This window comes from Physeter macrocephalus, chromosome 9 (assembly GCF_002837175.3).
Source record: "Physeter macrocephalus isolate SW-GA chromosome 9, ASM283717v5, whole genome shotgun sequence".
Taxonomy (NCBI): Eukaryota; Metazoa; Chordata; class Mammalia; order Artiodactyla; family Physeteridae; genus Physeter; species Physeter macrocephalus.
In genome coordinates this window covers 2,103,762-2,117,333 of record NC_041222.1, presented here as the reverse complement: position 1 = coordinate 2,117,333, position 13,572 = coordinate 2,103,762, and the positions used below count along the sequence as shown (strand labels likewise).

Genomic DNA, 13,572 nt, shown 5'->3' with positions numbered 1-13,572 from the left:
TTGTGGGCTTCCGTGTGGCGCAGTGGTTGAGAATCCGCCTGCCGATGCAGGGAACACGGGTTCGTGCCCCGGTCCGGGAAGATCCCCACATGCCACGGAGCGGCTGGGCCCGTGAGCCATGGCCGCTGAGCCTGTGCATCCGGAGCCTGTGCTCCGCAACGGGAGAGGCCACAACAGTGAGAGGCCCGCGTACCGCAAAAAAAAAAAAAAAAAAAAAAATTACTCAGTTGTTGGTTTTGCCACCATTCTGGGGGCAAAGAGAATCTAATCTCCCTTCTTTCTCACGTTTCTTGAGTGTAATTGCACCCTAATGTAAATTTTAAGTCTTTGAATGTACACACTGTTTTCTTTCTGAGGAAAAAAATGTCCTCTGGCTCTGGTCCTGGCCCTTATACCAATTATCTGTGCGAACTTGGTCAAGCTACCTTAACTCTCTAAACTCTACCTTCTCTACCTGTAAAAATAAACAAAAAACTAGATAGTTTAGAACATGTGGGTGTACTGGTTCACACACATACATGTTATCATTGAAGATATCCTGTGGTTCTCTTCAAGGGCTGCAACAGGGGACAGTAGAAACTGGGGGATGGAACTGTTGGCCAACCACCCTCCTTTCAACCAGAATCACTCCTACTTATCTGTTTTATATATCACTTTTATATAAGCTTTCCAAGAAGAACAGACTCCAAAGCTAAAAACAAAAATGTCTAAATCATTAGTCTAGTGGTTTATAAAATGTAAGAGATAACACCCACTAACATTCACTGATCATCAAGCACTTTCTGTGGCTTGCCTCATTTACAATTTTACACATTCTCGTTTAAGATGAGGAAGTTGGGGTCTAGAGAAGGTAAGTACTTTGCCTGAAGTCACACAGCTAGTAAGTGACAGAAGCCAGGTGTTCTGGTTTCAGATGCCATGCTCCCAACAACTCTACTATTCTGCTTCCCCAGATAAGACTAGATTCGCCTCAATGACCGCCTCTGGTTCTTTCCAGCTTTATGATCCAAGGAGTCAATAAATTATCAAGAGAGCTATAAGATAATCATAATTTAGAGGCCACCTCGATAATGAGAACACAAAGTAGGGAAGCATTAACATCACACTGTCTCCTGCACGGACTCACTGGCCCGAGGAGCCTTTTGAAGGAACAGGCAGTAGGACCTTGGATGAAGATACTTTACCCTTCTGGGGAAAATGATTAGACTGAGAAGACTTGAGATGTCCTTCCCAAATACAGCATTAAGAATTAGATGTTCATTTTTAAATTTTTAATTTAAATACTAAATTTGATATATTCTCATGAATTTCTCCTCAGCATTGCTTTCCCCAATATCTCCTTAAGATATCTAAGCTCCCTCACGGTGGGCCCTTATCTGGAATTTAAAAGCAAAATTAACTTACAAGCACTTCCTTAAAGATTAAATTCTAAAACCAGTGAGATGATTAGAAATAAGAGAACTTACAAATGCTATCAGTTAATGAGGGATGTTCACATAGCAGGGAATATACATTTAAAAAATTCTCACTAATCGGCTCAAGGAACAGTCAAATATCAAAGTAGATCTTATGATGTAAATGGAAAATGCTCCAGGTTAGCCAATAAGCTACGTTAAGGACAGGACACACACATCTGCACATTAAAGATTTACACCAAGATCAAAATACATTTTACAACCAAACTTTCTGTGCTATTAACTTCTGCTACAGAGAGTCACTACAATTAACCTGGTTCAAACTGATTAAAAGGAAGACTCCTATAATTCACGTTGTAATGCCTTAAGATGTGGGAGGGGAAAATACCCTGGAGTCTAAGAAGCCATGGCTATAATATGAGAAGAAAATTCTACTTATTCTAAACATACCATTTTAAGAATCTCAACATTCTTAAAACGGTAGAACTGAAGACATAATTTCTCTAACAGCATCAAGGAACATGCTGCTTCACAGTGATTATTTTTCGGGGAATATAAAATGGTTTTAACTATAAAATTTTAGATTCAAGTTGTTTTTTATAAATAACTCACGTAACATCTCCAGTTGAAAACAATCAGAGGAAAAACTAAAGGGTCTGAAAAAAAATCCAACAGTCAAACATAAATGGGTCAAAGGATGAGAAAGAATTATTAATTCTCCATTCCAATAGTTTGCCGATTCACCAAGTGCAAGGCCGTGCGCAAAACAGAATTAAACTGAGCCTCTGGCAAAGGAAAATTTTAGGTAGGAAATAATCACTCCTTAGAAAAAGGCATTTGGTTTAGTTCTGTCACAGGAAACAGCACATGAAGAAGAGTTTCATTGCAAGATTGCTCGGTTTGTTTACCCTATCCCTTAACAGTGTAACATTTCCGGTTTTTCAACTGGTGTATTCTGACTGGAAGACAGGGGAAGCAACCTTAATCAGGTACACAGCATAGTTTCTCTAAGGCTCACACTTAGGAGGTCTGAATGTTCAGTCACACTGGCCTTCTACAAAAAATGGGCATCATTCACTCAGGTTATTTCTCTAATGCTGCTGTTGCAGAATAAATTGCTGACTCTATCAAAGTTCTCCAGGTTGGCAGCTGGTAAGGTAGCTCAAGTTATTCATTAGGCAGGATTTCCTCCCCAGTGTTTACCAAGCGGACTGCCTACTCTTAAGCTTACTTATCCAGGAATTCAAATAGAATGAATCCATTCAGTTTAAGAATGATAATGCTGTAGACTTCCCTGGTGGCACAGTGGTTGAGAATCCGCCTGCCAATGCAGGGGACAGGGGTTCAGGCCCTGGTCCGGGAGGATCCCACATGCCGCAGAGCAACTGGGCCCATGCGCCACAACTGCTGAGCCCACGTGCCACAGCTACTGAAGCCCGCGTGCCTGGAGCCCGTGCTCTGCAACGGGTGAGGCCACTGCAGTGGGAGGCCCCTGCTCTCCACAGCTGGAGAGAGCCCACGCACAGCAATGAAGACCCAACGCAGCCAAAAATAAATAAATAAACAAACAAATAAACAAATAAATTTATTTTAAAATATATATATATATATTCAGTTGGCCAAGAAGTTCTGTAATGAAGGAACTTTTCAGCCAACTCAATATATGACTCAATTTATCTGAAGTGCCTGGAATAGGCAAATCCATGAAGATATAAAATAGATTAATGGTTGCTGAGGGCTGGACTTTGAGGTAAGGGGTAATGGGGAGTTTCTGTTAATGGGTATAGTTTCTCTTTGGGATGATAAAAATGTTCTAACATTGATTATTTGTCCAGGAGTGGGCAGAGTTTTCCGTCTGTTGCCAGGAGGCCTGCATGTGCTCAGGCACTTGTCCCACCCAGACTCTTTCAGATTGCACATCTTTTAAGAACAGGCCTAACTTCCATCAGTGAAGGTCAGGGCCCATACCTAACCTATTCTCTGACATAAGTGCATAATGTTGATCTAGCCTCTTTCCCACTTTTGTAAATTTGGGGGCTTCACCAAATTTGGTGTACACCCCTTTAAAGATCAATTATTAGTATGTTACCCAAACAAACCAACCTACTATAAACTCCACCATGAATTAAGCCAGACTGTCCTCTAGAGAGGGCTGTCCTCACCCTGCATTACACTGCACTCCTTTCCCAATTGCTTTTTCCCAAATTGCACTTTAATGTCATACTATCAACCTGTAGTAAAGGACATTATAGGAAACAGTCCTCTACAGAGCTTGTCATTGCGTGGACTATAATCAAGGTGCATAGGATGCTGTGATTAAATAGGTGCCTTCAAGGAGGACTGGGGGAGGAATGTCTCTTTGTTTCTTCCATCAGGGATAGATGTGATTTTAATTGATCAGTTTATATCTTTCTGTAGGCTCCTAGAAAGCTTAAGGCCTAATCTCAAAGAAGTAACCCAGTCATCATAGCTTTTATTTTATATGTACTATTCTTACTTTTCCTATTGGCTCCATCTTGGTTTCCTATCTTTATTTTCTTTTTGTCTCATTTTTCTTACTTATTCTGAATATAATTTATCTTGCTATATTGAATGCTTCTTTGTAAACCACTCTATATCCTTTTTAGAACAAAGTGAGTTATCATTTAACATTCTGAAACTAATCACAGCACAGATTCATGAGGGACTCTATAGTTCCCATTTTGAATGCTGCAGAATTTGCACCCACATACGACTGGCTCTCCTGGCCCATAATGCCTCCTGAACTGCAAGTCACTTCTGGGGACTGGCCCAAACCCCCAGTGCTGATCTGAAAGTAACAGGAGACCATTAGCTAAAGAACATCACTGTGAAACCCTACCAAAAGCCAGTGAGTGCCTAGCGAACCATGTAAACTACTTACGCAACATCTTCAACCCGAGGCCAGGCACGTTAACTTGAGTAAAGTTAACAGCTGCCTCCTGTAACTGCCACTTCTGCAGTCCCAACAGAGGACTTAGAGCACTAAGCCTCTAAGCCAAAGCCACTGCCTCTCATCGCCCCAGTTCAGCAGCAGCTTGCAAATTCACGTCAAGAACACATAAAACTAAGAAGTCTATGAAATCTCAGTACAAACTCTACATATGTCAGCCAACTACACACACAGTGGCCTCTCAGAGCCCAGTCTTGCCATGGGAGAGGCTCCTCCAAAGCCCTTCACAGCTTTGTTTTGCAGCTTGATTTGTAGGAAGCATGGTTTCTCTTTCTGCCCCAAAGCAGTCACTGAGGCAAGATTCTCAATCTTATCCCAAATTTAGGGCAAAATACACCCATTTCTCCCCACGGTGCCTAATTAATTCCTAATCCTTGAAAAAGTAGAGGTTCATGGACCCATTCTTAGGAGACCCTATTTCCCTTCTCTACCTTTTCCTCAAGATACTTGTTTACAGATCCACTCTATTCTCTGCTCCTGTCTTCCTGTTCTCTCTTGCCCCTCAAATATACTGGGTTTTGAATTTCTGTAGTTCTTCGTTTAGCTGATCTGTTATCTGAAACATACTATTTCCTTTATTTACTTTTACATACTGGTATTTATAAAATCTCTTAAGAAATAAAAATCTATCTAAGATTATATTCTTCACAGCCTTTGAATAGAGTCTCTACTATAACACAAATCACTGGGAATGAAGAGCGGGAATCCAAGATGACAATGATATTCACACGCTCACAATCCAGAAGGAAATATCTGTACCTTCAGTAAAAACCAGAGTTTCTGAGCCCTGGCACTACCGACAACTCTCTGTTGTGGGGGCTGCTGTCCTGTGCACTGTATGATGTTCAGCAACATCTGGCCTCTACACCCCCTAGATAGCTGCGAAAATCTACAAGTGTCTCCAGACATCGCCAAATATCCGCTCAGGGGGCAAAATCACCCCCAGCTGAGAACCACTGGTCTAGACCTTTCTCCTGAGTTTAACACTAATCAGAACAGTGTCTGGAGCACATTTGGTAATCAATAAATATTTGTTACCCAACAGATCTGTTTATACAACAGTCTTCTGAACGTTTCTTCCTCAATGTCTTGACTTGACAGCATCTCAAATTCAGTCTGGCCCAAACCAAACTCCCTTGTATGCCTTAATCTAGTTATTAGTATTTACTAAGTAATCCATGCCAGAAACTAAGAGATTACACTGAACTCTTCTCTCTCTCTCTCAAACCTAGACATAAGCTGTCAACAGGTCCTATTATACCATCTTCATTTCCTTTTAAACACCACAACCACTTGTCACTGGCTTACTTCAAAAGCTTTCATGTCACCTGGTCTATTGCTTCTATGACATTTTTGTCCCATTCCAATCCAAGGTCCATAATGCTGCTAGAAAATTCCTAAAACCTGTCACTGTCCCCCTTAAAAACCTCTCAAGGACACTCCTCTGTCTACAATAGTGTTTCCCAAACTCCATTCAGATATCATCCTTATGATTTTGTCATATTCCTACTACATACAACAGTGTATCTCTCTAATAGTTTTCTTTGAATCTACTTTTTAGTTAGCCATATTTTTAAAAATATCACCAAGCAAGATTTATTTGTTTTTCCCTAAAATATAAAAACATTTCAGGGCTTCCCTGGTAGCGCAGTGGTTGAGAATCCGGCTGCCGACGCAGGGGACATGGGTTCGTGCCCCGGTCTGGGAAGATCCCACATGCCGCGGAGCGGATGGGCCCGTGAGCCATGGCCGCTGAGCCTGTGCGTCCGGAGCCTGTGCTCCGCAACGGGAGAGGCCACAACGGTGAGACGCCCACGTACCGCAAAAAAAAAAAAAAAAAAAAAAAAAAAGGATACAAAAACATTTCAAAGTGTTTATACATGAACCATCTCAAAGATAAAAATCCAAGTTTATCAGCCTCGTCTTCCATGATTTGGTCTCTGCCTGTCTTCCCTGCACCACCTCAAGCCATACCAAACTACTTCAAGTTGACCAGCCATGTTCTTTCAGATTAAGCTATACCATTGCACATGGTATTTCTTCTGCTTCATGCTCTTTCCTTCCCATCTTGTCTACCTGAAAAAACTCTGCTCATCCTCTCATTGCTCCTCCTTTGTGAAACCATCTGTGGCTCCAGAGTGAGATGCTGCTTCTTCTATGTTCTCCGATATGCTGGACAGCTCTCTATTTTAGCACCTACCAAACTATACAATGATCATTTGTTTACCTCTCTATCTCCCCTACTATATTGAGAGCCCCTCAAAGACAGAGAGAAGTCCCAAATTCTATCTCTAGCATCCACAGGGAATAGTACTTGACACAGGAGACAGTTAAAGAAATGTCTGTTGTAAAGCAGGACGGTTTGATTCAACACACCTTAACTGAGTGTCTATCACATACAAGGCAGTGTTCTAAGACTGTGGAGAATACAAAAATAAACAAGATATGATCCTGGCCCTTCAAGAAGCTTGCAGTCTAATGGTGGAGACAGGTATATTTACTATCATACAAGACAGAACAACACAAGTGGTAGTAAAATGGAACAAAAAGTGCTATGGGGCAAAGGTTAGTATAGAACAGAAAGAATGGAAAATTTTTTTGGCCTTGCCAAACATCTTGCGAGATCTTAGTTCCCGGACCAGATATTGAACCTGGGCCATGGCAGCGAAAGCACCGAGTCCTAACCACTGGACCACCAGGGAATTCCAGAATGGAAATTTTAAACAGCAAATAAATTCAGGTATATACTCTGCTGACTCACTGTGGCAAAAATCACTTAAACCTTATCAAGTCCTGGCTCTGATATTTGTTCTGCCTATCACAGTGATAGAGTGGACATGAAGGTACCCTGAAAACTGTAAGTAGCTGTGTAAATTCTAACCATTACTAATAATTCTGACTATGGAATCCAGGAGCCCTGTATGGAGAAAGTGACATCTGAGCTAGAAGCTAAAAAGGGCATGGAGGGGAATTCCCTGGTGGTCCAGTGGTTAGGACTCTGCGCTTTCACTGCTGTGGGCCCGGGTTCGATCCCTGGTAGGGGAACTAAGATTCCACAAGCCATTTGGCACGGCCAAAAAATAAATAAATAAATAAATAAAATTAAAAGGGCATGAAGGGTATTATATAGAGGAAACATAAGTGGTAGTTATGGACGTGAACCCTGGAGCCAGACTGCCTAGGTCTGAATGCAGCTCCTTCACTTACTTACTAGCTATATGCCTGTGAAAAGTTACTTAATCTGCCTGTGCTTGAGATACCTGTCTGTAAAATGGGGCAAATGTTACTACCCAACTCACACAGTATTAAATGATTTAATATTTGTGCTATATAAGTATTAAATAAGTAGGTAAAAGAAAGAGACTAAGCAGAAGCAAAGAAGCAGGGAAGTACAAGGCACACTGTCAGAAGAGAGCACTCTAATGTGCTCAGAATGGAAGGTAAAAAGAAAGGTGATTAAGTGGAAGACATACTTAGAAAAGTATGCTATTTGCCATCCTAAAAGGCTATTAACTGTATCAGAAAGAGCTCTGCACAAAGAGGCTTTCCAACTTAATTCATTGATTAGCTGGACATCCTCAGGCAGATCATAAACTCTACAAAGCTCAGTTCACCTTCAGTAAAATGAGAAGAATACAGAACTAGGCAAACTCTGATTCTCTTTCAGCTCTGAAATTCTAGAAAAGGGTCTGGGGAGTCATTAGAAGTGTGCACTGTCCCATAGGAAACCTACTACCACATGTAGCTATTGAGCACCTAAAATGTGGCTGATCCAAACTGAGATGTATTGTAAATGTAAAACATATACCACATTTTGTAGACTTAATACAAAAAAAAGACAAGGTTAGTAATTTTATATTAATTGCATGTTGAAATTGGGTTAAATAAAATATTATTAAGATTGATTTCACCTGTTTCTTTTTACTTTAAAAAATTTAACAATCTGAGGCTCACATTTCTGAGCATTTTCTATTGGACAGCACTGCTACAGACTATTTTCAGAAGACCCAAGAGACTGTGATCCTGTAGCCAAAAAGACAAAATGCCAAGCATTATCAGAAAGGGTCTCAGAAAGATTATCAATGAAAACACTGAAAAAACTATTCTAGCCCTATAGAAAGCCACAGTCTGTCCCTAACTGCTGTACTGTGTTCATTTTTCCTTGAAATACCTAAAGAAAGATAATATACAAAACCAAACAACTCAGGTAAACAGAATGATCAGTAAGACAGGCAATAAGGTGAGTGACAAGACTAACAGGATTCAAACCTCGAAGGCTCAAGACTACCATATATGATAATCTATAAATCAGACAGAGGCTGAATAAGGAGGTACAAAAGGCTCTTCACCAAGTCTTAGAAAAAAGCAAGGGAGAATTCTCTGAAGCTTTATGGAGGCATTTCAAACAGAGGTACAATTTTGCAGAGCAGTGAGTGGCCTTATATGAAAAACAGAGATGGCTCAGACTAGACATAAAAGTGAGTTCCAAAAAAGATTACAGCAACTATCAATCCATAGGAGTGGTTACTTCTCCCTGTGTTGCATGTCTGAGGTAGACACTAGTATTCTCCCAACCCCTTGCATGGAAACTGTCTTCAGTTCTTCAGTAAAAAAAAAACAAAAAACTGAACACCAACTCAGTGTGCAACTTCTTTACTTACATTGGACCTTTAAGAACTGTCGAAGAGATCAGACAATCTCCAAGTTATAGAACCTCTCCCATGACAAAATACTTAAGTGTAAGTATTCAGTAAACCTGTCTTTCATCATTCATTCTTACATTTGGTCAGATATGGAATCTGTGTCTTCTATGATCCTCTCTGAAATTTTTTTAGTGGGTGAGAATCACACCAACTCTTTTTAAAAAAATGTTATGCTTTGGTCCACTCACCTTCACATATCACCCTTATTCCTTCAAAACAGTTATGTACATTTGACCCAGGACTAATGATTTGACCATTTCCAATTTACGTATAGAGAAATCATGATTAGATCTAGAACATCCTATGCATTTATTATTTTATTTAGTATCTCCAACTTCCAGTCAATTTAAAACACAGGTAAATTTCGGTCTATTTTTCTACCAGAACAAATCTTTTCCATAATGATCATTAAGTGGCCCCAATGATTTCTTTTCTTCCTTTGATAGAATATTTTATTTTGGCTTTAAAGCCTCAGAAAAAGTGCTCCTGGAATACTTTCTTGGCCTGCCTAATTTTAGTTTGCACTTCATGCCAAGAGGGAGAAACAGAATTAAATTTCTTTAAATACACCAGAGATGCAGCACAAGAAAATTAATCTGATAAAAACATTTCCAAGACAAAGAAGAAAAGCCTCCACTTATGTAGAAAAATTCAGATTTTTTTTTTCTAGTAGTTGGTCCAGGGGGGGAAATAAAATTTACTAGGAAACAGATACACACTAAGTACAGTCCAATTGTGTTGCAAAGGGAAATGAAATGGTTTAATAACTATATTCTCTTAGGTTAGGAAGGAAATCTAATGTTTATCAAACTAAGAGGTCTAAAGAAAATCCAACTGATTTGTCTTTCAAATCATTTCAATATCCAATATCAAGATACATTTCATAACAAGCAATATTTTACTCATTATAAACACAAAGCTTAAAACTGCTTTCCATATCCTAAAGAACAGAAAACTCCACATCATTCACTGACATACAAAAACCAACTTTTGGGCTTCCCTGGTAGCGCAGTGGTTGAGAATACGCCTGCCGATGCAGGGGACACGGGTTCGTGCCCCGGTCCGGGAAGATCCCACATGCCGCGTTGCGGCTGGGCCCGTGAGCCATGGCCACTGAGCCTGTGCGTCCGGAGCCTGTGCTCCACAACGGGAGAGGCCACAACAGTCAGAGGCCCGCGTACCGCAAAAATTAAAAAAAATAAATAAATAAACTGAAATCCAAAGAGGAAAGCGAGGTTAACCTGGTGAAGGGGAAGGAGGTGGTAGGGTATTAGGGCTCCCGCAACGGGAGAGGCCACAACAGTGAGAGGCCCGCGTACCACAAAAAAAACACACACACACACAAAAACTTTAGTTTTCCAGTGAACTGGGTCACAATGTTGAGTTTAAGGAAAAATCCTTGTTTCCTAAAAAGCCATATAGCAAAAAGAAGCTACAAAACTATCGTCACAAGAGCATGAAAGCTACATTTCTACTAATACTGGCTTTGTCCCCATTTTAATTAAATTATCCTGTTAAAAAGGGGAAAATGGACAAGAATGACTCCCCTATCAAACAGCACATATAATTAACATACAAGTTAGTTACATTGACAACAGCTCCTGTGGCCTTAAACATTTTGCATACTGTTGACTGATGTTAAGTATCAACTCCCTGTACCAAGAGATGGCAAAAGAAAAAACCAGTAATATCTTCCTTAAGAGAGAAAAATTCACGGACAAAAATAAATCGCTTTAAACCCACAGCTTAAAGAATAAAAAGAACTCAAAATTATCAAGTTTACCCACTTACCACACAGCAAATCAAAGTTAACTGAACAAGAACAGGCCCTACCACTAACCTCTCAACACTGCTAGTCACCTAAGCACTGGTTTTAACAAACGCATAGAAACACTTGTCAAAAAAGCTGTATCCCAAAGACTTACATTCCTTTATTCTTACATTCATTCCTTTACCCAAACATAGGTTTACTGTTGCTAGGACTCTGCAGTACAAAGAACGACTCATTTCCTTTGGAAAACCAAAACAATGAAATCTTGAGCTAAGAAGAGATTGGGGCGGGGGGTGGGGAGCGAGGACAACTTAAAAGACAGAAACGTATTGGTGTTTATTGAGAGCCTGTTACTTTACCCACTTAAAACAGCCCAAAGACGTGCTCGAAAACGGGTTCATATTGGAATGAGCAGAAGAAAAGCAACACACCTAAAAAGCAACGGGGAGAAGTGCTCGGGCAGAGGGACGACGTGACGTTCTCTCACCTACCAGGTCGCTCGGGCCCCCGCCTGCCCCTTCCCATCCCCACTCCTCAGGCACCTAAACCCACTGGGGCCGCGTTCCGGGAGCACGCTGCATCCCCTGTCAGACGCCGGCCTCACCGCGCTCCTGTCACCGCCTCTGGGGGGATGACCGCTGCCACCGCCCGCGGGGGCTGGCCTCAGACTCCGAGACCCGGGGTCGGGGTGAGGAGAGAGGAGTCTTGTAAGCAAAGCCGTGAAGGCTCGAGCCCCGCGGTAGCCCCAAGGCCAGGACGGGCAACCCTGGGGCAGAGGCCGCGACATCCCTTGGGATCCCCGCCGAGGGAATCGGGATGGCATTCGGAGGACTCGGGCTCCCCCCGCTCCCCGCGTGACGCCAAGTCGCAACGAGTCGCCTCGCACCGCGTTAGGCCCTCCACCGTGACGGGACAGGACACCACTGGGGGTCCCGCGGAGAGAGGAAGGGCGGGCCGGCGGGAGCCCCACTGCCGGAAAGGGGGGAGCCCCGAAAGCAGCACTCCCGCCCCGGCCAGGCTCACCTTCAGGTCGTTCTCCGGCAGGTATTTGCAAAGCCGCGCTATCTCCACATACTTGTCCAAGTCCAGGGGCGCCATTTTAGAAATAACAAGCCCCGACGGCTGCAGCGGCGTCCGCGGCTGTGCTAGCGGCGGCAGCGGCGGAGGCCGAAGCCGGAACCCTCCCTACGTCACGTCCGGCCCGTGAGACGCGTCTACGCAGTGCCGTAAAGCTTGACCCGATTTTCCCCGCTGCTTCGGCACGCCCCACGCTCTCTCCAGCGGAACACAGGATGCAGGCCCCCAGAGGTCCCTGGGTCCCGGCAGCAGAAACTGCTGAGACCCGTAGTTGTTTACCGTGGGGTGTGCTGGGATTTGTAGTTTTCTATAGTGGCCAGCTACTTTTCTTTTCCTCCCCTTCCCTTCCTCTAGACTTTCACCTCTGGGGACCCAGCGAGGCTTTTCCGATGCAAAATGGCAAAGTAGGTGACACTAGCCATTCCCTGGTTTCTCACTCCGACCCTGTAAGCATTCTCTCACCAGAATATCTTCACTTAAAAATTGAGTAAGGCTGGGGACTTCCCTGGCGGTCCAGTGGTTAAGACTTTGCGCTTCCACTGCAGGGGGCACGGGTTCCTCCATAGTCAGGGAAATAAGATCCCGCATGCTGCACGATAGGGCCAAAAAAAAAAAAAGTTGGGTAGGCCTGGCCGTATAGTAACCTGTTTGCACCTTTCCAAGGCCTTAATAGAAACCTTGCCTAAACCCTTGGCAGAGATGTCAGGCTACCAACTTTCCAGCCTGGAAAGAAAGGAAACAAATATTAAAGCTCTTCTTAGGCCAGGCACTATACAAATGCTGTTTTTCTGTCTAATCCTCATAACGATTGATAGCAAAGGAAGGCTCAGAGAGGTTGAGTAACTTGCCCAGATCTCACAGGGTATATAGGCACGGGAGCCAAGACTGGAATAGGTCTGGGTGGCTTAAGTCTACTTCAGTGCGTGTCCCATGAGGGCAGAGAGTTTTTTTTGTTGCACCAAGAACAGGACCTGGTACTTAGTACACTTTCAACATTCCTTCACTCAACAGCTATTAATTGAACACTTAACTATATGCCAGGTACAGTTGTAGGTGCTTAGGGTATTCTGCAAACAAAATAGAAGAAGATCCCTATCCTCAACCTGTAGCTATATTCCAGTAAAGGAGACAGACCATAAACCATTAAACAATAATATAGTAAATAACTGTAGAGTATATGAGAAAGTGGAGGGCTTCCCTGGTGGAACAGTGGTTAAAAATCCGCCTGCCAATGCAGGGGACACGGTTCAAGCCCTGGTCCAGGAAGATTCCACATGCTGCGGAGCAACTAAGTCCGTGCGCCATAACTACAGAGCCTGTGCTCTAGAGCCTGCGAGCCACAACTACTGAGCCCACGTGCCACAACTACTGAAGCCCGCACGCCTAGAGCCTGCGCTCTGCAACAAGAGAAGGCACTGCAATGAGAAGCCCGCGCACCGCAACGAAGAGTAGCCCCCACTCGCCACAGCCAGAGAAAGCCTGCGCACAGCAGAGAAGACCCAATGCAGCCAAAAATAAATAAATTAAATAAATAAATTTTTAAAAAAAAGAAAGTGTTAAGTGCTAGGGGGAAAAAAAAGAGCAAGGGAGATGTAGTGATGCATGTTTAGGAATCTACAAGGAGGTGGGGGAGTC

The 13,572-nt window shown here is 42.8% G+C and overlaps 1 protein-coding gene across 1 annotated transcript in view; it reads right to left on the bottom strand.

Annotated features, from left to right (window-relative positions):
- Positions 1 to 12,049, bottom strand: part of PPP6C (protein phosphatase 6 catalytic subunit) — a 35,256-nt gene extending 23,207 nt beyond the window's left edge. Inside the window, exon 1 of the mRNA XM_007117643.3 lies at positions 11,884 to 12,049. Within this exon, the coding sequence (XP_007117705.1) occupies positions 11,884 to 11,958 (75 nt within the window). The 5' untranslated portion in view covers positions 11,959 to 12,049. The remainder of the gene's footprint in view (positions 1 to 11,883) is intronic.
- Positions 12,050 to 13,572: the final 1,523 nt, after the last annotated feature.